Source organism: Ascidiella aspersa, chromosome 8 (assembly GCF_963924565.1).
Source record: "Ascidiella aspersa chromosome 8, kaAscAspe10.2, whole genome shotgun sequence".
Lineage (NCBI taxonomy): Eukaryota > Metazoa > Chordata > Ascidiacea > Phlebobranchia > Ascidiidae > Ascidiella > Ascidiella aspersa.
The window spans coordinates 4,439,673-4,461,717 of record NC_139454.1 but is presented as its reverse complement, the minus strand read 5'-3'; the positions used below and the strand labels follow the sequence as shown (position 1 = coordinate 4,461,717).

General features: G+C 34.4%; 2 protein-coding genes across 2 annotated transcripts; both read right to left on the bottom strand.

Annotated features, from left to right (window-relative positions):
- Positions 1–476: 476 nt before the first annotated feature.
- Positions 477–14,184, bottom strand: LOC146135260 (TBC1 domain family member 30-like). The gene is made up of 13 exons (XM_083395340.1): positions 14,024–14,184; positions 13,108–13,250; positions 12,681–12,845; positions 11,643–11,704; positions 10,870–11,061; positions 9,072–9,257; positions 7,868–8,036; positions 6,305–6,476; positions 5,313–5,534; positions 4,643–4,746; positions 3,909–4,100; positions 2,842–2,943; positions 477–1,846 (listed from the first exon to the last, which is right to left on the bottom strand). The coding sequence occupies exons 1-13, from the start codon at positions 14,083–14,085 to the stop codon at positions 1,719–1,721; spliced, it is 1,899 nt and encodes a 632-aa protein (XP_083251466.1). The 5' UTR covers positions 14,086–14,184; the 3' UTR covers positions 477–1,718.
- Positions 14,185–15,158: 974 nt separating this feature from the next.
- LOC146135259 (small ribosomal subunit protein uS2-like) lies at positions 15,159–21,141 on the bottom strand. The gene is made up of 7 exons (XM_083394999.1): positions 21,043–21,141; positions 19,378–19,526; positions 18,820–18,999; positions 17,637–17,840; positions 16,911–17,012; positions 16,473–16,553; positions 15,159–15,422 (listed from the first exon to the last, which is right to left on the bottom strand). Exons 1-7 carry the CDS (start codon positions 21,050–21,052, stop codon positions 15,216–15,218), a joined length of 933 nt encoding a protein of 310 aa, XP_083251125.1. The 5' UTR covers positions 21,053–21,141; the 3' UTR covers positions 15,159–15,215.
- Between the last annotated feature and the right edge of the window lie 904 nt (positions 21,142–22,045).

The window sequence follows — 22,045 nt, the reverse complement described above, 5'->3', positions numbered from 1 at the left end:
AAAATATCGTAAAAGTGCAAATGATCAAAGATATCTTAACATGAATAAAAAAATACGTCGAATTAAAATCTGCTTACTTTACTATGCAGTGACGTCATGGAACTTACGATGCTGTAAAACAGTGCTTCTCAACCCTTTTTCGAGGCGACCCAAATATTAAGCGTAAGTATTAGGACTAAGGTTTGGCGACCCAATTGTTTTTTCTTGTAAGCGTACTAAAAATTAACTTCTTGCATGCGAACAAAAATAGGCATTAGCTTAAGGAATTTCGAATTTTAATAATTAATATAAAGACATTATTTGCATTGCTTGCTTAATTGAGAAATCTTGCTCAGAACCAATTTAAACATGTGAATTTTGCAGTGGGCGACCCAACCAAATCAAACAGCGACCCCATTTTGGGTCGCGACCCATAGGTTGAGAAGCACTGCTGTAAAACAACAAAATTGGAGACCACTTGTAAATTGCCACTTCACTTTATTGCACTAAGCCATGCTTTTGCGACTTTCACAAACGAAGGAGAAGGGTGGAGAAAAATAAATAGAGATCTTTTCTAAAATGAGCAAGTTTGAAAATTCGAAAAAATGTTGACGTAGTGGTACAACGTGATTAAAAAAGCAAAAGTTAAGAAAGCGTTTCAATTTTGGGACATTTTATTAGAAAACCAATTGCTTGAATAGTTTGGAATGGGTTTGTTTTATTTCACCTAAACTTTACAAAGTCCTACGCGCTATACTAACACTTAAACACTACGAATCAAAGCTATTTTTTGGCAGTCCTACAAGGTACAATAGTATAGGATTTACTTTCGGAAAGGCACAAGAATATTGTGCGTTTAAGGAGCAAAATATTTTAACAAAAAGGGGGGGTCTAAGTTTGTCTTAAAGTAATAAAATGTGAAAGCCAATTTAAGCAAATTTAGGATTTTTGAAATTTCAGTGAGAAAGAGTTCCTTTTTTATGGATTTGTTTTTGGTTTGAATAGAGGTTCAACATGTATTTTCTATAGCAGACTTTATAAAACCGTAACACAGAAAAACGTGCACCAGCGTTTCCACATGTTCTAACATTCTAAATCTAGATCGTTTTAAGCTGAAATTCGTTTTAAGCTGAAACTCGTTTTCTCTAAGAGCTTGCTGAATTAGTTCAGTTCAAATTATTTCACGAACAAATTCGATCATTGGTCATGGAGCCACTACGCATATTGCGGGTAAATTACTCAAAGTAAACAAAGTTTGTGATCAGGTGTGACTGTTATATGGCATAGTTTTAAAGCATATACTGGCTAGAGGTTGTAGTTAGACGTAAAATGAATATCAAAGCCCATACAGTTTGTAAATTTAAATGATCTTTATTTCTTTTTACCATAAACATTTATGTTTTTATTGCTACCTATGCCTGGGCTTTGTTTATTCCACGTTTAAATTGCATTTCAACTTACACAAGCTTTCGGAAAGCTGTGATTCATCAGGTGAAAGCAACGGTTGTGCAAGTTTCCACCACTATTAAAACGCAATTTGATTTTTAGATAACACGCTATCAACCAAGATTAAAATAAGTTTGAAAAAACAACAGTACGAACACCAAAGACTAAGAAAGAAGAAAGATGTGCAATGCGCAAAAAAGCGCCTCGTTTTAAGGAAACAAGTGAAGATAAAAACGAACAAGTAGAAAAAGGTTGCAACGCGTTATATGAAGATGCAGGGGGCGGTAGGAGGGTCATTTCGTTGACGGAGAAAGTTTTTTGCTCTTGTCCGAATTTCTCGACTTGTTTTTTCGCCGGCTGCTTTTTTCCTGAACTTGCACTGATTTTAAGGTGGGGCTTGAGCCGTGATGATGGTGGTTACCTTAGAAAAACATTCTAAAGTAAATACAGCACGCAGAATATTACAGACGTTTACTGTGGCTTCTATGACTGCCAAAATGGAGCTTTTAACAAGTTTTAAACAAAATGGACAGCGATGTTTAACCCATTATTTTTTAAGTAAAATCCTTATGACATTTGTGCTTTACAACATTTTTTAAAAATACAGTCAATTATAATTATCATACATTATTTTCTTGTCGTTGTCAAAGTCAGTCATTATTAATTTCTAGTCATTTGAAAGAAAAATATATTTCGCAACAAAAGAAGGCATAACCAGACTCTCAAAAATAGAAATAGGGCTAATGATGCCTTATTTTGTGGCAAAATATATTTCTCTTTAAATGACTATAACTTATTAATGACTGATTTTGACCAAGGCAGGAAAGTCTAAGAATATTTGCTCCCATATCAAGTCATTGTCGCCATTGACGCGTGACGGCGAGTAGATATCTTCTTATTTTACATATTCAGTTTGCCATACAGTCAATCAGAAGAGGTATTATTTCGTTTACTTTTGCCTGCTTCTTTATTTTTTAGCCTTTCTACAGGTTGGAAGAATTGAAGCCACTGGTTTACCGTTTGGTTTGGTCGCCTACTGCAGTAGTTCAAATGGTTAGATTTATTGAGATAAGAAAAAATACCACAAGGTACGTATCAACTAACTTTAAATTTAATAATGCTAATTAACTTATGTGTATTTTCTTCACTTCAAGCTTACAGAAAGTTCGGGAAATAAAATTTGGCCGCCAAAGCTTCGATACTATACTTACACTTAGTATTGTGTGGCCAAGAAAAAAATGTATTATAAGTAATGATTTAATTGATATCATACTGTCCAAAAATCTAGTTTTCCAAATTACATGTTATAATTGTTTTATACTTTTTATAAAATACAAAACACTGCAAAATGTTGTAATTTTCTTCGTATAAATACCTTATGATCGGCCAATTGACGGATTAAATTGTTAAACTTACCTTCTTTTCTTCCCACGAGCAAATGGTTCATCATAACGGGAATCCCCTTCTGCTTCGGGGTAATCACCTGGTGGGGCCTGGGGCTTTTCTTGTCAGCTTCGACTAAAATGGAAGGTTGGAGAACATTCGACACATCTTAAGCATTTATCTATAGTAGGGATTCTTAAACTGGGGTCCATGGACCCTTTGGGGGTACGTGGACAAGTTTTAGGGGGTCCATGAATTCCTACTGAAATATTGTTGTATATTTGAAAAATGAGAAAATAATTTTAAAAGAAGGAAGTTTAAAAAAATGTTTTTTTTTCGCTTGAATGTATTTAGACTTTACATCACTTTCACTTTTGTTGGCGTGAAAACAGCAGGTTTATGAAGTCTACTTGTGTTTATGACGTCATTTCTGAAAATCTCATGTCGATCCTGGTTTAAGCGAACCAAAAAAATTCCTTAGGGGTTCCGAGTTAAACAGTTCAAGAAGCCCTGATCTATAGATAACATAACTCAAAGTTCCAGTGAAGCTATTTCTCGTCGAGTGCCAGTTTGTCCATTTTGACTTTGAATGTCAGCTTATTCAAGAGACACGTCCTAATTTGTACACTTGAGTTTTTGGATTGCTTTGTTAATTGTTTTTTAATAACTGATGGATTCATTTCGTTTAGTTAGAATAAAAAAAATTATCCAACTAAACGAAATGAATGTAAAGTAAGTGGTTAATGTGTAGTGGCTTATTCTTCCCATCGGCCAAAAGGTAGGGCCAGAGTTGAACTGTGCAGCGGCAGAACAGTGTATAAGTAATATTTTTAATATTTTACTGCCCTAAAAAACTCGGTTGCTACTCAGGAAAAAAATGGCTGGATGCTACTTACGGAAATGTCAATGTAAATGGAAGTAATTATTTTAGTATTTTACTGCCCCCCTCCCCCCAAACAAAAACGGTTGTTACCCAGGAATAAAAATGCAGGATATTACCTTATGGGATCCGATAAAAGACCCCGTCCGGATTACAATAAATTTTTGGACCGGATGACCATTATCAGTTATTGTATGAAACTGATGGATCATATTCTCACCCGGCTTAGCGTACACAAGGTGCGCCCTCAACTGGCGGGATCGTATCGTCATGTACTGGTGCTTGAGGGCCGCTATATCGGTTGACATCCGCTCTGACATCATGCCACCACCGGAACCAATCTGTGGCCGGGGACTTTCCCGGAACCGCTCCCGGCTGTTGGCCAGTTCCAAGTTCTGTTTGGGCATTATCGCTGCGAAAAAATATCATAAAATTGTGAAACTATTGTAAAATTTGAGTTTTGTAAGCATGTATGTAGCCGACTATAGAATAAAGTATGGGTTACATTTTGTAAATATATTCAAATAAATCATAATTTTCAATATGCACATCAAGACTACGTTCACAAAGTGCTACGTACTTCTGTATAAGCTTTGATGTTTATTCTACGTCGAACTAAAACCTCCAGCCATTATGCTCAACAAGAACGATATTTAACCGCGAAAAAATATAACAAAAATGTAAAGTGAGTGTAGAAATTTGAGTTTTTTTTAGCTTTGATTCACAAGCGAGCTAGGGACCATATCAGTGTTTCGTAATCTTTTTTGGGCTTGCGGCACCCTTGGTCGTATCACTCGCGCGAAGCCCTAAAATTTTTCGCACTTACATAGTTAAAATAGTCAAAAACTTTTTGAAATAGACTCGTGTATAGTTTGTCAAAGAGGCGGAGGGCCGGATAAATTACATTGGCCCGCGAGCCGACCATTGCTTTAAAGCTTTAAACTTGTGTCTCACCTCTTCGTTGCGTGGAAGCAGGGACGCTGGAGACGAGTCCTGAGAAGCAGAAGAAAGGAGCATCTTCCTCGTCCTCCGGGATCTGCTCACGATCCTTGGGATCACTGATTAAAAGGAGGACATGATTTGGATGAGTGATTGGAAGATAGGCAAACAGTGTTATGTAGGGTGGCCACACAATTTTCATGAAAATAAAATCCAAGAAAATATTTTTAAAGAAAATTTATATGTTTTAAAATTTAAATGATTTAATTAATTATTAGGAGATGATTTTGATGAGTGGTTTGTAAGATATGGTTAACAGTATTATGTAGGGTGGTCACTGGCCCCACACTTTTGTATGAAAATAAATCAATGGATGCCAATATACTTGGGTACGCTATGCACGGATCTGTATCGTAGATTGATTCAAACGAAATTTATACTTTTTTAATGATCTAATTATTTTTTTAGTATATAGGAAAACAAGACAGTATAAATGGCATTTCTAATACAGTTATAAATAGTTCAAAATTTGGTTTTACTACCACTACCATACTTTCTTAACACAAGGCTGCATTTTAATAAATCCTTTTTTTTTTCAAGGGAATTCAAAGACTTTATGGTTGCCAGCGATAAAAAATTATAAGAAAACATGAACTGAACTGCAAAACGCAGGAAATCAACCGACCTTGCTTTCCGTTTCCGTTCGTCACCCTCTTCCGCGAACGGCGTGATGTTGTAGGTGTACTTCTCGCGGAGCTGGTCAAGTTGCGGGAACGGAAATGAGGCGATCTTGTAAGCCATGTGCACCAGCTCGTCGGAGTGAACAAGCTTACCACTGAGAGCGGCTCGAGTCAGCTCTGACATTGTGCAGTAAAACTGGTCGGCAGAGTGCGTTTCACCGATTGTCCTAAACAACCGACACGGAAATGTTTGAGTAGGCTACAGAAGTGACATTTTTTTACCGGAAACGGAAATTGTTATAGAAAGTGATTTTTTTTAATTTTGGAACAGTTAAAGGAGATGTTAAGTAACAGAGGTGATTTTTTTTAACGAAAACGGTAATGCCCAACATAAAAAACATTATATCACAAAAAAACTGAAAAATTAAAATTCCAGAAGAAAAGACTTTTGGGCAACTGCACATTATGCACTAGACGGATTAAATTAAATAGACTTGACTTGAGTAAAGTTAAAAAGAATCTTATGAGTATTTTTTTAAAAAGAAACTTAAAGTAACGGAACCTACGAAAGTGGAAGTTTTAAACGCGACAAAAGTTGTGTAATTTTTTAGCGGAAACGTGAATGATTGAGTAACAGGGCCTCTAGAGTTTTAAACAAAAACAGGAATACTAAGTAACGGCTAACGGCTGTAATTTTTTTTAACAAAAACTAAAAAAAATGGACAATTAGCGGAAAAGTTTTTTACGAAACCAAGTAAAATGTAGGCCTAAAATATTTGCGTTAATTACACAAAAAGCAAGTTTTTAATAAATCAGCGGTGAATGTAACATAATATTAAAATAACAAAAACTAAAAAACTGCAAAAAAAAGTAAAAATTGAAAATGACCGAAAATTTTAACTTTTCAAAGTATACATTATTTTTTCACTGAGATAATCTTTATTTGAAAAAACAAAAACGAGTCAAGATACAGCCAAAAAATCAAACCGTCACTTACTCGCCAAGCTTTGCCCAAACAGTTAGCGCCACCCTTAGTAGAAACTCGTTTCCGTCCAACATTACGCTGTCCCATATCCGCAGCACAGTGTCGAGTGGTAAGCAAGTTGCAAAGAGGGTGAGAAACCACTGCATCGTGAACACGTTCGTAAGTGGAGGCTCGTAACTCGAACCTGGAAATTATATAATGGTGGGGAATTTAGCACTTGGAAAAAATATGCATAGCAGGTTTGACATTAATAATAATGAAGGCAAAGCCAAAAAGGTTGAGTAGGTCGACATCATCTTGATTAAGACGTCATATTGACGTTATCTCGACATCATCTTGATCAACACTTTGCGTCCCATATTTTATAAGTGATGCTTCAATTTACTTCTCAGTCACATTAACTGAAGATGATACAAGCTCGTATTGAAACGTCCTAATCAAGATGATGTCGATCTACTCGACCTTTTTTGCTTTGCAATTCATTATCAAGCTATATTACAGATCCGTGCATAGTCCAAACAGGTTTGAAATTGTGTTAAAACTTGCACACGCCACAACTTGTTTTTCGACAATTTAACCCAGGGTTTCTCAACCGTGGCCCTTGGCATCCCTGGGGGGCCACCGGTATAACTCTCCAGCTAGATATTACGAAAACCAAAGTGTCACTAATTTCACAATTTACCAGTTAACTTAATTTTGTGTTTTTATTATGACTGTAAACCTTTCTTGTAACATTTTGTAACACATTTTTCTGAAACCTGCTTTGGGGATGTTTAAAGTACAATATTGAATCCGTTTTATTCGTTTTATCGCGGAAAGTTACGCCTAATTGGTGTTCGCGAGTGGCAAGTTTGGTTAGGCGAAACAATTACTATGTTACTTTGTAGATAGTTATGTATCGTGCGACGTCAGCGTTTTTTTTTCGAGCGGCCAATTATATTCCTTTACCCTTTCGCCTAATCATTGAGTGTCCGACAAATGCGTTGGGCGAGCAACTAGTGTGTGATGTTCGATTGTTCAACAATATATATTCACATGATAGTATTAGGTCGAAACCAGTGTGTTACTAACGCTAGGGTAGCATTGATACCGTATTAACACCAACCATATTAGTGACAAATATTAAATGAACTTGTTGCAACTCAATGGGTGGATTTAAGGTTTGGCTTTTTGGCAGAGCTGTGAGTCCGGGCCAGACTCTTGACTCAACCTATTTGACTCAGAGTCAGGTTACTTGGCTGGAGATGGACTCTCAACTCGAAAAAGACTACTTTTTCAAATCAAAAAAGGTCGGACTCAATGGAGATACTTAGTTTGGCTGGATTTGGACTCTGCACTCATCTTCGGGTTGTTTAAAACAGACTTTCTGGTTTTATTATAAAGTGTGATAATGTTACTTTTTACGGCGAAACTAAGCTAATCGGCCAAAAAGTAATAAGTATCTTAAATTAAAAGTGTTCTTTGGTTTGTGGTGAAAGCGAAAAGAAAACAATGATAATATAACATTTTTAATATGTCCCCTGAGTAGAAACAAATGCATCCAAAATTTAGCAAGACACAAAGTATCAAAGTCACCTTTCGGGTTTTCGTTTGCTTCTTTTTGCAAGTTGTCGAGATGTTGTGACAGCTGGGGCAGTCGGACTTTTAAAATGTCGCGAAATACGGCCATATCGACCGAGAGAGCTTGCAGGTTGTTGGCAAAGTAATTCTCCGGTAACACGCCGTCAATCAAATATACCATGATCTGAAACGAAAAGAAATGTCATTATGATCTAGCTTGGTTGATATTTGTCTTACACAAAAAACTCAAAACAAAATGGCAGTGGATAAATGTATGGCTGCACGTTAAATGGTGTAATGGTGATCGAAGTTCTTGAAAATGTGTCGAGATGATTATGTATTATATAGTATAACATAATGTTGGCAAAATTTTCAGCGTACAAGCCACGTTTTTTATTTATTTTAAGTTTAAAGAGCATCATAAAATGGGTTAAAGTTGATTTTTTTTAAATACACAAGAATTAGCTCTGGAGGCCACATCCTAGTTTGAAAACATGGTAAAAATGATGTGTATTATAAAATAGATTAATAACAGCCTTTTTGTTATTTTTCTTTAATAAAAAAAAAAATTTAAACAAAATATATGTTTTAACTGTAGCAGTTTGGAAACACACAGGTGGCAGTTGTGTGATAACAAGTATAAACTTGTGATTGGATTGTAGCAAAATCCACAAAGCATTTGGCAAACACAACACTTGAAACATAGTTGGGGCATTGTTGTACCACCAGAGTGCTCTTAACTACATGATTCATGCACTAAAGCTACTTTTATTGGGAGAAAAAACACAAACAAAACAAGTATATATATAATAACATAATATTAAGTAGCTCATTCTTAAAGTAGAACGTTTTTTATATATTTGTATGAAAAGGATTTATTTGACACGTTCAAAATGCTATCTACTTTTGTATGGGATTTGATATTCATTCCAAGCTTAACTACAACCTTGATTTATTTGTAAGATTAACTTTCATAAAATGCTACCTACTTCTGTATGGGCTTCGATATTCATTCTATAACTACTAACTACAAGCTCAAGCCATTACGTTTAGATTAATTTAAATAGTTCACAAAATGCAAATACTTTCAAAATGTTTGACTATATTCAAAAATTTTATTTCAAGTCACAGATATTTTTGTGGCTTATTTAGCATCAAATCGATTTTAAAGTAACAACCCCCCCCCTAATAACACACATTTTCAGTATACCAAACACACCTTAAAAGCGGCTTCATCATCGCCAGATGTTACTTGCAGCAAAATAGCAGCGATGACGTTAAATCCTTGGCAGTAACCGACCGCTTGGTTCCATCGAGCGTACGCAAGCAGAACACGCTTAAGTAGGGTTCGATCCTGGTTTGTGCTGTCTTGCGAAAGGTTGGTGTATCCCGTTCGGTGCAAATCCTGAGATAATTGTGAGTTTTTTTAACTGTTTACTTGGAGTTGCTGCCAATTTTTAGGAAATTAATTTAATGACACTTTAAGTAATTTTTTTTTGGTTTTTCTAGACCTAAAATTTCTTTTTGAAGAATTCTGAAAACAAAACTGTTTAACGGTCCATCATTAACACAATAACGAATAATTGAAAAAAAGTTTTACAAAGGCACTTTGAAACATATAACTTAATCTATAACTTAAAGACATTTAAAGATTCATTTTATGCCATTTAATGGGATGGATAGTATTTTTTTAATTCAGAAACCAAGCTCATAGAGATTTTGTTACATATAATCTTTTTTTTAACATTTTTTACACTTCAGTGTTTTTAAAAATATTATGATGATTAGGGAAGGCATGCTTTTCTGAAGAATATCTTAAATTAACCTTACAAATTGTTGCAAATATAAAAAAGGAAGTAAGCAATACTTAAAAAGGCACAGGTTATCTAAAATACTTGTGAAAACATGGGATGTATAACTAAAACGTTTCTTCTACTAAAAATACATTAAATGTTAGTTTTTTTGGACAATTTAGTGGTTGTAAGATAAAACAGTTAGGGACTTGGTATTTACAAAGTGTTCAGGTAAAACAAAAATGATAGTTTATTAAAAAAAGCCTATATGTATATAATTAACTTACCTAGGCAGATCTTAAAATAGTGCCACTTATATATAAGTAGGGCATAATAACCATAATAATAATAGGACATATTAACATCTAAATTTTCGTTCACTATAACCCGAAGAGAAATTATGCATGTTACACACAGCAGTCGTGGAAAATTAGATTTCACCCTTTAACAAAATTAATCTTGTAATAATTGGTTCATGAATATTAATAACCATTTAGGCAGTTGAATTTGTGGTGATTTACAGATGTTTAGGAGGTAAAAAAATTCTTCTAAAAAAAGCAAAAAAATTATTAAAAATAAATTATAAAGAATTTATCATTTTCAATGCTAAAGATGTATTTTTTATAGTAACATTTTAATAAAATAAAACAATCCAATAAGCTTACAGCATTTAATATGTAGTCAAATAATAAAATGATGAAAGGAACATGTTAGAATTTGCAAACAACCTTTTTTTAAATATTTCAATGTTGGAAATGAATCAATCACAATCCTCACAAAAAAACACATAATTTGCAATTAGCAATTCTAACCACATATCATAAAAATTTACATTTTTTTTCAACTTGATTACTTATTGTTTTAGCTTAGTTGATAAAATAATTATAATATTTTAATTTTTATGGTTTATATTGGGATCTAAGCGTGTTCCAACACTTCTGGTTGTTGATCATTTATTCACATTAGAAAATCCAAACAGAACCACAAAGTTATTCAAAGATCTAAAACAACTTTATTCAAAAAGGACAGAATACTATAGTTACGCAAAATGCATCACCAGTTCTATTGAATAACTTTTTTAAATAGAGATAATTTATTTTAAACAATTTTTTTCGCAAACCGATGGTGATGCATTTTTAACTATAGTTTTCTGCTCTTTTTGAATAAAGTTGTTTTAGATCTTTTAATAACTTTGTGGTTCTGTTTGGATTTTTTCCAACTTACTTTGACGATTTGATTTCCAAGACTTTCGTCGGCCGGTCGAACTTGGTCGCTGAAGACGTGCGATAGCTGTTCCTTCCAATCGCTGTTCTTGCTGCGGAGGTATTCCTCGGAGAGACAAACCCACACCCGCTTTCTCCAACACTCGGGAAGTCCGCTTGGAAGTCGAATGATCGCTCGGAGAGCATCGCACCACTGGAAGTGCAAGCCTTGTTAGGTGTTCAATAGCCTTAAGTTGGCGGGTACATTTGGTTGGACAAACTGGGGTCCGTACAGCAGTTTCAGAGGGTTTGCAATGAGAATTAGTAAGTTTTTCAACATAGGCTTTAGTAAATGTTTTTTTACATTATATTATGTTTTCAACATCATCTGTCATCATTATTGTCTTGAGTTAAGATTTATTATTCGATCATATAGCATGTCTCATGGTGTCTCTTGTGACATCATAAAGCATCTATTATGCTGTATGACCTGCTATCAGCGTATAGTTTGCATTAGTTAGAAAGTTGTTTCATTAGAAAGAATAGTGATTGCACTAGGTTACTAAGCAACATGGGTCAAATGACCCTTGAATTTTTATAGAGCTAAGAAATATCAAAATAATTGCAACGGCCTACCAGGCAAAATTTTTACAAAAGTTTGGAAACTGCTGCTTTAGATACAAGGATAGGGACAGTCATATTGTAATTTCAGCCGTAATTGGCAATCCAATTGTTAAATATATTACAAAATTAGAGAAAACATTGGTTGATAATCTGGAAAAAAAAAACAATTACCTGCTGGAAGCCGTCTCCGCCAGGATAAGGTTCCAAGTTAAAGCGCAACTTTGCATCAATCTCTGAAGATTTAAATACAACTTCAATTTTTTTTTATAAATCTTAACAAATATTTTAACTAAATAAACAATTTTTCTAAACAAGAGTTATTGATAACTTAACCAAAACAACTTATTTTTGAAACAAAAACAATAATTATATTAATAAGCATTGACATAAAAATAAAATGTTAAATTAATAAAACTGATAAACTTGACAGATTATTACGACCAATTACTCACCAAAAAATAACGAAAATGCAATGTACAGCAAACATATTGTTATATGTGTAAAAATTAAAATAAACAACCCAATTTAATAAAAAAATTAAATGAAAACACTTTTTTTAACTGTTGTTTAACAAAAAGTCCAGGCCAAGTCATTTTTTTTCCGAAAACAGTGACTCAAGTGCACTTAAGGCAGACTTGGACAACTAGATTTATTTTAGCTTTTAAAAATTAAACACAATATATATTTTGAATAGAATTAAAATTAGAGCATTTTAGTTTTCCTAAATTAGATTAGAATTAGATTAGAATTAGATTGTTTTGAGTTTTTTCAAATTAGATTAGAATTACCGAATTCCTAAAATATGAAGTTTCAACTAGAATTTGAACTAGAATCACATTTAATTTAATTGCAATTTATTATTTTAAGAACGTGAATGGAAGTTATGTGTGTGCTAATTTTTATGCCTTTTATTGTTTTTTAGACTGTAAAAATACATACAAGACGTCCAACCAAAAAATTATAATTGAAATTCTGTGTTTAAGCTGAGATACTAAAAATGCTGTTGGACAAAGTAGCATTTTTGGTAAAATGCGAATTAGATTAGAATTAGACCATTTAAGCAATTCACAAACTAGATTAGAATTAGAGCTAGCCGCATTTTGCTCTAATTTAATGAATTAGTAAACTAGATTATCTAGTTGTCCAAGTCTGACTTATGCCTTTGTTAAAAGTCATTACAACACTGCCTTCTATTTACAAATCACTCACTTCTTTTAGGGGAAACTGCTTGCAGCACTGCAGTTATTGTGTCGCAGTATCTTTTATTCTTTTCCCTTAATCTGCTTCGTTGCTTTAACTGCCGCACAAGTTTGCTCGACATTACTGCAACTCTTTCGTCCAGTGCATTTTTTATAGATTGTAGTTCCTCGAATTCTGTATGCATTAGTTACATCAATCATAAATTAAGGGTAAATGAGAAATTTTGTATTACAATTTATACTAATAGAGTGTTCTGTTTTAATAACATTTAACATAAATATGTTTTTGTTTTGTTTTTTTGTTTTATTTCCACATGCTTTTTTAATTTTTTTTTCAACTCTATTGTTTCTATCAAAATGAAAATATAAATATTACATTCATGTAATCTTGCATATTATATAAATTATATAAAATAATAAGACTTTACACCACAAACCTGCCGAGTAAATAGTTTGCCTGATTTTCTTGGTCCTTTCATGTTCGAGTTCCGACATAGAATTGTGAGAGGCCTGTCCGTGAATGCCATCGGATAAACATGAAGCTTCGGTCGAGCTGTCGAACTGACGCTGGAACTGGTATCTGCGACAAAATTTTGCAATATTATTGAACAGACATTAAAGCTTGATATTCAATTTAAATGCTAATTTAAGGAGAATTTATATATATATAAGATTGAAAGTGAGGCTTGCACAGGGAGTTATCCCTTTGAGCTCAGCCACGGTCATAGCAGCACATTTTATATCAATTTAGTGTAAACGTCCCATTGAAAAGATCTAAGATACATATACCATGCATTAGAAAAAACAAGATACAAACACCTAAAATATGTTACAAATTCTTAATGTTTAACTCAAAAATCCAATGACCATCAGGCAGGTAGCCAACAACAAAACAGCAATAACAAGTAAATTGTTTTATACGGAAAAATTATAATAAAAACCCCAATTTTCTAAAAAACTGCCAAATGAAAAGACCTTCATTCAATCCATAAAGTCATTTAAAAACAGTGACTTAATTGCAATAAAGTAAAGTCGAATGAAGTTTAGTTTCAACACTGCTGGTCAGTTTGTATTCTGTTAAATTTCACAATATATATTGAATTGTGGTAGGATTTCCAACCTCAGGGGCACAAAAAACATTTTTAAAAGATATTCCTGAAACTAACTGAAGCATTTATACTAAGTGAATAACTGTGGTCTGGTCTTTTGAGGTTTTACTGGCAACAAAAACAACACAAGCTTAATGTACAACTTAAATTTGGGGTGGGAAGCAACATGAAATGCAGACCGGACTGTATGGCTTTACACTTTGGTCAACCTAATACAAAACCTTTAAATACGTGACAAAAATACCTGCTGTAGATTTCACTCAGAAGGTTTTGCACCATCAGCCTTCGTTGAGATTTCTCAGCCATTCCATACAGAGGCTATAGCTCAGTTGCTAACCAAAAAGATCTAATTACAACTAAGATTTACAGCAAAAGTGAATGCAAGCCTCATACCTAGGGTTTCAATCAGACATTTTCTACAAAAAGTAATTCAACGACTCAAATGAATAAATGCGGTAAAACCGAAGAAAAAAACGTAAATTTTTGTGAATTGGTAAATAAATGCAAAAAAGTGAAATATTTTTTACAGCTGGAAAGGTAATCATCCATGACACGAATCATAGATACCTAACAAAACATTTCTACGATAATATGGAAAATCTCCCGTTAGGAATGGACCTCATTTCAGTTTCGCCAAAACGCGAAAATACTTTTTCCTGTCATTCCGATTTAATACGTTGTAAATATTTTATACTGGTTGATGGTCACAGTTCTTGGGAATTTTGATTTACGCGGGTTTATTAGAGATTTTATCAAATAAAATATTTTCCGCCGCATTTAGTCTTGCGTTTTCCTGTCTGTAAACAAAAAAGGTTAATCAAAACATTCTAGCATTTTTCTGTTTTGAAAGAGCACTTTTTATTGTTCTAATCCTTATATTTGCCCTTTTGGAAGTTTTAACACCAGTGTTGGTAAAATGTCTCTTGCCTTTATCACTGCAGGGAATGTTGTTAATTACGCAGTGGTCAAGCCTAGCGCTGCCAGGAACTCTCTACTGCTCAAGCTGTCAACACAGTTTCCGCTGCTTGTGTTGTAAAGTTGTTCGCCAAATAATTTCCTAGTTCTTTTATTTTCCGCATATGCTAGCCATCAACATGGGTTCGATTTATGCTATCAAGAGCTGGGTAAATAGTATTCCTATATTTGGTGGATCAGTTACGAAACCGATTTTACTGAATAATTCGTTAAGCATAGCTGTACTAGTTAGCTGTTTTTTCTGTAATGATTAATTTCTTATTTGGGATTCTCCACACCAACAATGACAGTTGTTCAACAACAAAAAAATCTCGAGTATTTAGCTCTTTTCAAACGTTTTGTTTTTCGAACATTTTTTTGTGGTTAAAACACTGATGTAACTTTTCCCTTTGAAAAAGCCACACTTTATTCACATGCTCATTTTATTAACTTTCGCATGTTGACATCCGGCAGAAACATTTCTACCACTGGGTAGCAGCAGCGGAACCGCCCCATTCATCGGTGCCCGACTTCCAATCACCCTTGGCGTCGGTCTGGGGTGGGGGTGCAGCAGCGGCCCAATCGTCGACCTGGGGAACCCCAGGAACAACTGCCCCTGCAACTGCAGGAGGGGCTCCCATATCACCGATACCAGGCTGCAGAGCACTTTCGGCCCAGTCTTGCTGAATCTGTACGAAGAACAAATAAAAATTGGTTTCATAAGATTGTGATATGTATACAGGATTTGTCCTAGTAAAAATGCACAAATATCGCTATTTCATTCTGTGTAATTCTAATTTGCTAAAATTTGGCTCAATACATTGATGTAATTAATTACAGGTTTTAAAGTAATTGTAATGTAATTGAAACATTCAAGGGAATGATTGTAATTGAACTGAATTAATGTAATTGATCCAACTCTGGTATATAAAGAAATTACTGTTTAAAATTATGAAATGGGACGTAAAATAAAATGAATACTAAACCAAAAAAAAACATAATAGTTTAAGCCGGAGGTCGTGAATGCAAACCCAACCGGAGCCTAGTTGTTTTTCTAGCCTGGCCTTGCTTGCACTATATAATCGTGATTAGACATACTAATTCCGACAAGCCTTTCCGAAGGCATCTTGCCCACTATATAATGTGGGACATTATTGTTGGCCAGTACGACTCCTGAAGGGCTTGATCACTGAACACACATTGGGCATATGCACGTTTCAGTCGCTGAATACTGGCTGTTGATCCTTCTATTTGAGGTGGAATGTACGAACAGAATGTAGCAGGCAACGGTGCTATGGTTGTTTCTCGACTTGCTCCTCTGAGCCTGTGTAGCTCAGTTGGTAGAGCGACGGTCCCCTTATGGCAGAGGTCATGAGTTCGAACCTTATCGCATGCAAGTTGTTTTTTCTAGGCTGGTCTTGCTTGCAGTTGCAATTCTAATAAGGTGGACTAATTAAAAAAAATTGGGATGAAAACTAAAAACATATCAACATAGTACTGCTGAGCAACACTTAAATCACTCTTTTAAAATTCAAAGGGCGTAAAATAAACTTTTTAAATTAAATTGACAATATAAAAACACAGAGTAAGAAAACCAGATGGTTTTGTTAACACCGTTGTAGAAAATTGATTTATGATGTAGCCAGAGATGATAATCTTTCAAGTATTATTTAACAAGGATGTGATGCTTTTTTATACTTTTTTATGTATTCTGTACTAGTATTTATGTTGTAACAAACCTGTGGTTCGGCCGACCAATCGGGTTGAGCCAGATCCTCAACTTCAGACTCCTTCTGTTGTTGTTGCTTCTCAGCAGCAACCTTTTGCAAATATAAAACACTAGTAATTAAACTAATAGTGGAGAGAGTATTTAAAAAAAATACCTGTATTTTTAAAGATTTTTAATAACCTTGCCTATAGGGAGTAATTTTACTGCTAGCCTCACCAAAGGTAGAAAAGCTGCCTCATTTTATTGCCGAATGCCAAAGGTTTTACACATTTTAGATGTTATGTTTTTATGAGAAATATTTTACCCAATAACGTTTAATGTGTATACTATAACTCTGGTATCTGCCTAACAAATATTTCAATCATAAGTTGCATTTCAAGTGGAGTTGTTTTTCTGTATTAAATTACAACATTTTAGTGGAAGTAATCAACACTCTTATCAAACTTACTTGTTCGTCCTTCTCAATTTCTTCAGGATCTCTGTAGAAGTAGAGATCAGCCATAACTTCCCAGGGCTGAGTTCTCGGGATTGTTCCACGGAGACGGAGAACCTGAAAATAACAAACATCATGAAATGCTACTTAATGCCTATAAATGCACTTGTAGGGAATATTAGTAATAGTAAGGTAAGCAAATATATAAATTTGACATGTGTTAAATAAAATGATCAACCAATGATAATGGAAGCAAACATTAATTTATGCAATTTATTGAAGTTTCATTGTTTAAGTTAATGATTTTTTAGTTTAACTAACTAAAACCTGACATATCAACACAGAGCCTAAAAACTTATACCATAGGTTGCCAAGGCAACCTCCAATTAATCCCTTGGGGCACCAGCAGTTACTGATGAGTTTTTAAATCTAATTGTGTTTATGCATGTTTTCAAATGTAACATTTTTAAGACATCAGATATTTAATTTATAGATTTTTAAAGACCAAAAATTAGATTACTTGACAAGTTTTCAGTATAATTAAAAAACGACATAGCATTTGACAAAACAAAAAATGTTTTTTAAAGAACATTTTTTAAAGAAGAAACAGAACAAGAACAAAGAACAAAGAACAGAACAATTTTAATAAGCAAATTAATTCGACCAGTTTAAAATGCACCCCCCTGAGTATGTAAGTTATTTAAAAAAATAATGCAAAAATTCAATCAAACAAGTGGCCACCTCACGAGCAAGCATCCACCACATGAGACCGATAGAGTGCTTGGACTTGTTGTTGCACGGAATCGAGATGTCAACGTATTTGAGCGGGGAGTCGGTGTTGCAGAACGCAATCACGGGAATGTTCACGTACGATGATTCGGTGATTGGCTGATGATCAGCACGAGGATCGGTCACAATCAAAAGACGAGGCTCACGGAAAGCAGCCTGGAAAGTAAAAATGAAACAATTGTGTTCACATTCCTTAGCCAAAGGCATGAACAAGTTAAAATAGGAATTTCTATTTTAAATCACAAAAATTTTCGACTAGGTATGTATATAACAAAAAATTACCAGGAAAGTAAAACTGAAGACAATGTAAATTATATTGATCCATTTTGCTCATTCGTGGTTGTGTCATATTGTAGTGTTTATATCAGCGGTTCTCAACCAGTGGGCCATAAGAACATTTGAGGTGGGCCACAGACCAGTTTAAAAACGCTAGATTATGGCTTGGTGAGGTATTAAACAGGAATGTAAATTTATTGTTCAGCCGCAAGTATCTCACTAATGCACAGTTGAATAAATAATCTGTTTTGAAATATATTCTGCTATTGTTTGTTCTAAACCTATTTCACAGTTTTTTCCTTCAAACTTTCGGGCCACAGAATTTTTTTGCAACGTAAATGGGCAACGAAAGACAAAAGGTTGAGAACCACTGGTTTAGATTCTCTCCGTGGTACTTAATATACAATGTAGTTCAAAAACAGTGAGGGTACATAAAATAGAAACTGTTTAATAATATTACTGGCAGGCCTGGCTTACTAAAACAAAACATAATTCTATAACCTAATAAAATAAACGGTGCCCGAATTCCAATCCCCCTTGGCGTCCAATAAAATAAACTGGTGTCTATGCAAAACAATAAAAATATATATGTGTGGTGTGAACGTATGTTTTATGGGACAACTGTTGCTAGTGCTATAAGGCAGAGTATACTAAAAGACAACCTTCGCGCACTTTAATTTCAACCGATGTTTGGTTACCTATGCAGGATGTCCCCATGTGGAAATGCAACAAAACCATGCTCAACAGGCGTATAGGTGGCATTTGGCAAAAATAAGTACGTGTGCGAAGTAAAACGACAAAAAGGTGATAACAAACAAACAGAATAAAAAGCGGTAACGCTGTATTTCTTCAAACTTACCTGAATCTGATTTGTGAAAGCACCAGGCGTAAATCGTCCAGCAAATGGCTGCGCTCCAGTGCTTGAAGCAAACTTGAGAATAGCGCGCTGACCGTAGGAGCGTGACGATATGACACAGATGTCCGCTGGGTTCTCAATTGCGACGATTGCACGAGCAGCAAGCATCAGCTTCTCCCATGTCTGAAAAGAATTATTTGATTGATTAGCAGGTTTTAACAACTGTTTTGTACTTGTTTTAAGGTAGAATGTGGATAACTTTTAATATAGTTATAAAAGAAAAAATGACAAATACCGGACAGCAACAATATGAAATCTTACTTTAATTTACTTAAAGGCTATAGTAGCACATTCAGATTGTTATTATTTTCAATAATATTTCTGTCTTCATAAAAGGTTTTATTTTATACCTATTTAATATTTTTTCACAAGTCAGGAGTGTTTTGTTTTTAAATTTAAACAATGCAAGAGTTCATCAAACACTACCAGACAAAAATTAAACATTTTAATTAAATTAAGAGGATTGATTACACAAAAAACAACTAAATTTTTTTTTTGTACCTTTTTCAAGTTGATGATGAAGACACCGTCCTGACGTTGTTTGTAAATGTACTGCATCATCTGGAAGTCGCAGTTGGGTGTTCCGATGTGGGTTGTCGCTGCTAACATCTTGCTCACATCTTCCTCTTTCAATTGAAGTGCTTCGATACCTGCAACAAATCAAAGATGGTTACCTTTATAATTTAAGTTGCAATTTAGAATTGTTAAAAGCATAGCACCAGGGACTTTTTTAAACAAACCCAACCTGCACCACATAAAGGAAATATGCACAATGATTTTGTTATTCCCTTAGCAGGGTGCCAGTCTGGAAAATATTGATGACCGGGTGCAGCAAACGTCAAAATAGGCCCCTCTGTGTACTTTCTGGGTGCACTGTATCATTTTGTATTCTGTATTGCATACATTGCATTTTAAACGTATGCCGCACGAGTATTTTACATATTTGGTGTGCAGTTCAGATTATTTTTTGCGGGGTGCATTTTCAAAAAGTTGTCAAAACTTGCAGGTGCACCTGCCATAATTTCCAAAGTGGGCAGAGTGCACCCCATCGTCGCTTTTTTGGCCATGTTCCCGCAAGATTTTTTAGTTTCAGACAAGAGGACCTACTTTTATGTGGCTGTTATTCAATTATTGTTAAAATATATATTTTTTTTTTATTTGGCGGTAAATATATTACTGCTTAAAACCATAACATGACTGAACTCATTTCATTACAAAATGTACACACTAATAATAGTACAGGCCAAACTTTGCAATCTAGAATAAATTAGAGATTGATAGATTTTATGCAATTGCAAGGCTAAGCTTCGGTTTTAAGTAAAGTTTTACACACATATGTATATATATATATATACATACAAGACATCCCATCTGGAAAGTATGGCACAAAATCTCGCGGGTTCGTGGCAGAAAAAATCAGAGTGACTGGGTGCAACAAAAAACACTTATTGGAAAATCGGGTGCATATTAGTTTTGTTGGGGGTGCAGGTATATTATTGTAAAAAAATTGTGGGTTCACTAGACATACTTTCAATAGTGGCTGTCAGGCAACCTGCTCTGCACTACCTAACATACCTAGTTTTCAGCAATTGAAGCACAGGCTTAAATAAAATTGTTGCATATTCAGGGATCTTCAATTATAAAGTTTAGCATGCTTTAATGTAAAAGTGTAATAAGATTTAGGTAGGTTATATTCCACACCAAGTTAAAAAGCGGCTGTTTGTGTTTGAATAATAATGCAATATGGATCAAATTATGTGTAAATTTATGACGAAAAATCATTTTTTAATTCAAAAGGATTTATTTTATTATGTATAGAGTAAGTAGTACAACTTGCGATAATAATAGAAGCACAGCACTAGTATTTTACAAGAGATAGGTTTATGAAAATTGAGATATTTTAAAACAAATTCATATTGAAATTCGTGTGATGGTGCAAAAAGGTTGCATTTTAAAGCTCAAAAAAGCAATTGGCGCTGGTCTAGAATACTACCACATTTATTAAATCAAGGCATAATATTTGGGTTAGGGTGTGGGTGGGTCAAGTATTATTATATAAATTATTATAATAATAGTTGACCCACCCAAACCCAAATAATGTGCGTTGAGGTAGGATTCTAGACCAGCGCCAAGCAATTAAACACTCAAGAAAGATAAAAGGCGTACCTCCGGACATTTTGACGGGTTTAGATCCACTTTTTAACTAGTTACGAATGGGATAAACCGACTTGGGTCCAACACGATTGAACGTACATTGGAAAAGAACTCATAAGGAAAAAATATTCCACACGTGAACTTAATCTGGTAACCGGCCGTTATATTTTAAGCGGGGTACAAGCAAAGAGATTTCAACCTAAAGTCTCTTTGGTACAAGGAACGGCATAATAAAGGGCATCACAGTGCTAAATTAAATATTTTAAACACTTTCGGTGGTGCAACGAATAATCGGGGTCCAGGGGTGAAGCACCGGGCATTTTTTAGATTTAGAGATATTACAATGGATTTAATCGTCGTATTTGCTTACGAGTTTGTTAGAAAACAACAGTTTTTTTGAACTAATTGTTTCATGACACGATGTGACGCAATCCCTCGAAATTTTATTGCTCCCCCTAAAAAAGTCTATGGGAACATATTTTTTTATTTAAGTGGCTTTATATATATTTTACTTTTTCTGACTTTCGATCTACAAAGTAAAAAATATTCAAAACACAATCGCAAACTGGGTTTTACATTACTTGAAATGTCAAAAAGGCTTTGTTGATTAATGTTAGAGCTACTGAGTCACAGAGAGCTCAACGTAATCAAAAGGTCGCGATTTGAAAGTTTGGCTTTTAGAACAAATGACGTTTTGTTTTGTCCGTTTGTTTTCAGCAGAAAAACGCAAAAAAATTAAATGAATCTAACCTGCAGGCAGGTGTAACAGGCGTAGCAGGCGAGACACCTAATTGAGGCGCCGCTTCTACATGCATTACGTCGTTGTTTTGTAAAGCTTGAAACAGTTCAATGAGTAAACTTAGTTTTAAAACTGTTAAACAACTAAGGCTAAGCCGACGTAACAATGTTCGTTTTTACAAAACAATCGTGGTAACAACTGTTGCATTAAGTTTTCATTTGCGTACGTTTATGAGGCCTTAAAAAGAAATGTAGTGTTTATTTTGTTTGTGCCCTT

Bases quoted from the DNA above. Each gene is read 5' to 3' on its own strand.
- LOC146135260 (XM_083395340.1), bottom strand. From the start codon at position 14,085: ATGGCTGAGAAATCTCAACGAAGGCTGATGGTGCAAAACCTTCTGAGT. The intron at 11,062-11,642 runs GTAATTGTTTTT...TTGCACTTCCAG, and splicing joins GCGGAGACGGCTTCCAGCAG to TGGTGCGATGCTCTCCGAGC. The intron at 1,847-2,841 runs GTAAGTTTAACA...TGTTTTTCTAAG, and splicing joins GCTCGTGGGAAGAAAAGAAG to GTAACCACCATCATCACGGC.
- LOC146135259 (XM_083394999.1), bottom strand. The intron at 17,013-17,636 runs GTGGCCACTTGT...TGTTATTTTCAG, and splicing joins GGTGGATGCTTGCTCGTGAG to GTTCTCCGTCTCCGTGGAAC. The intron at 15,423-16,472 runs GTTTGTTACAAC...TTCTTCGTACAG, and splicing joins ATTGGTCGGCCGAACCACAG to ATTCAGCAAGACTGGGCCGA.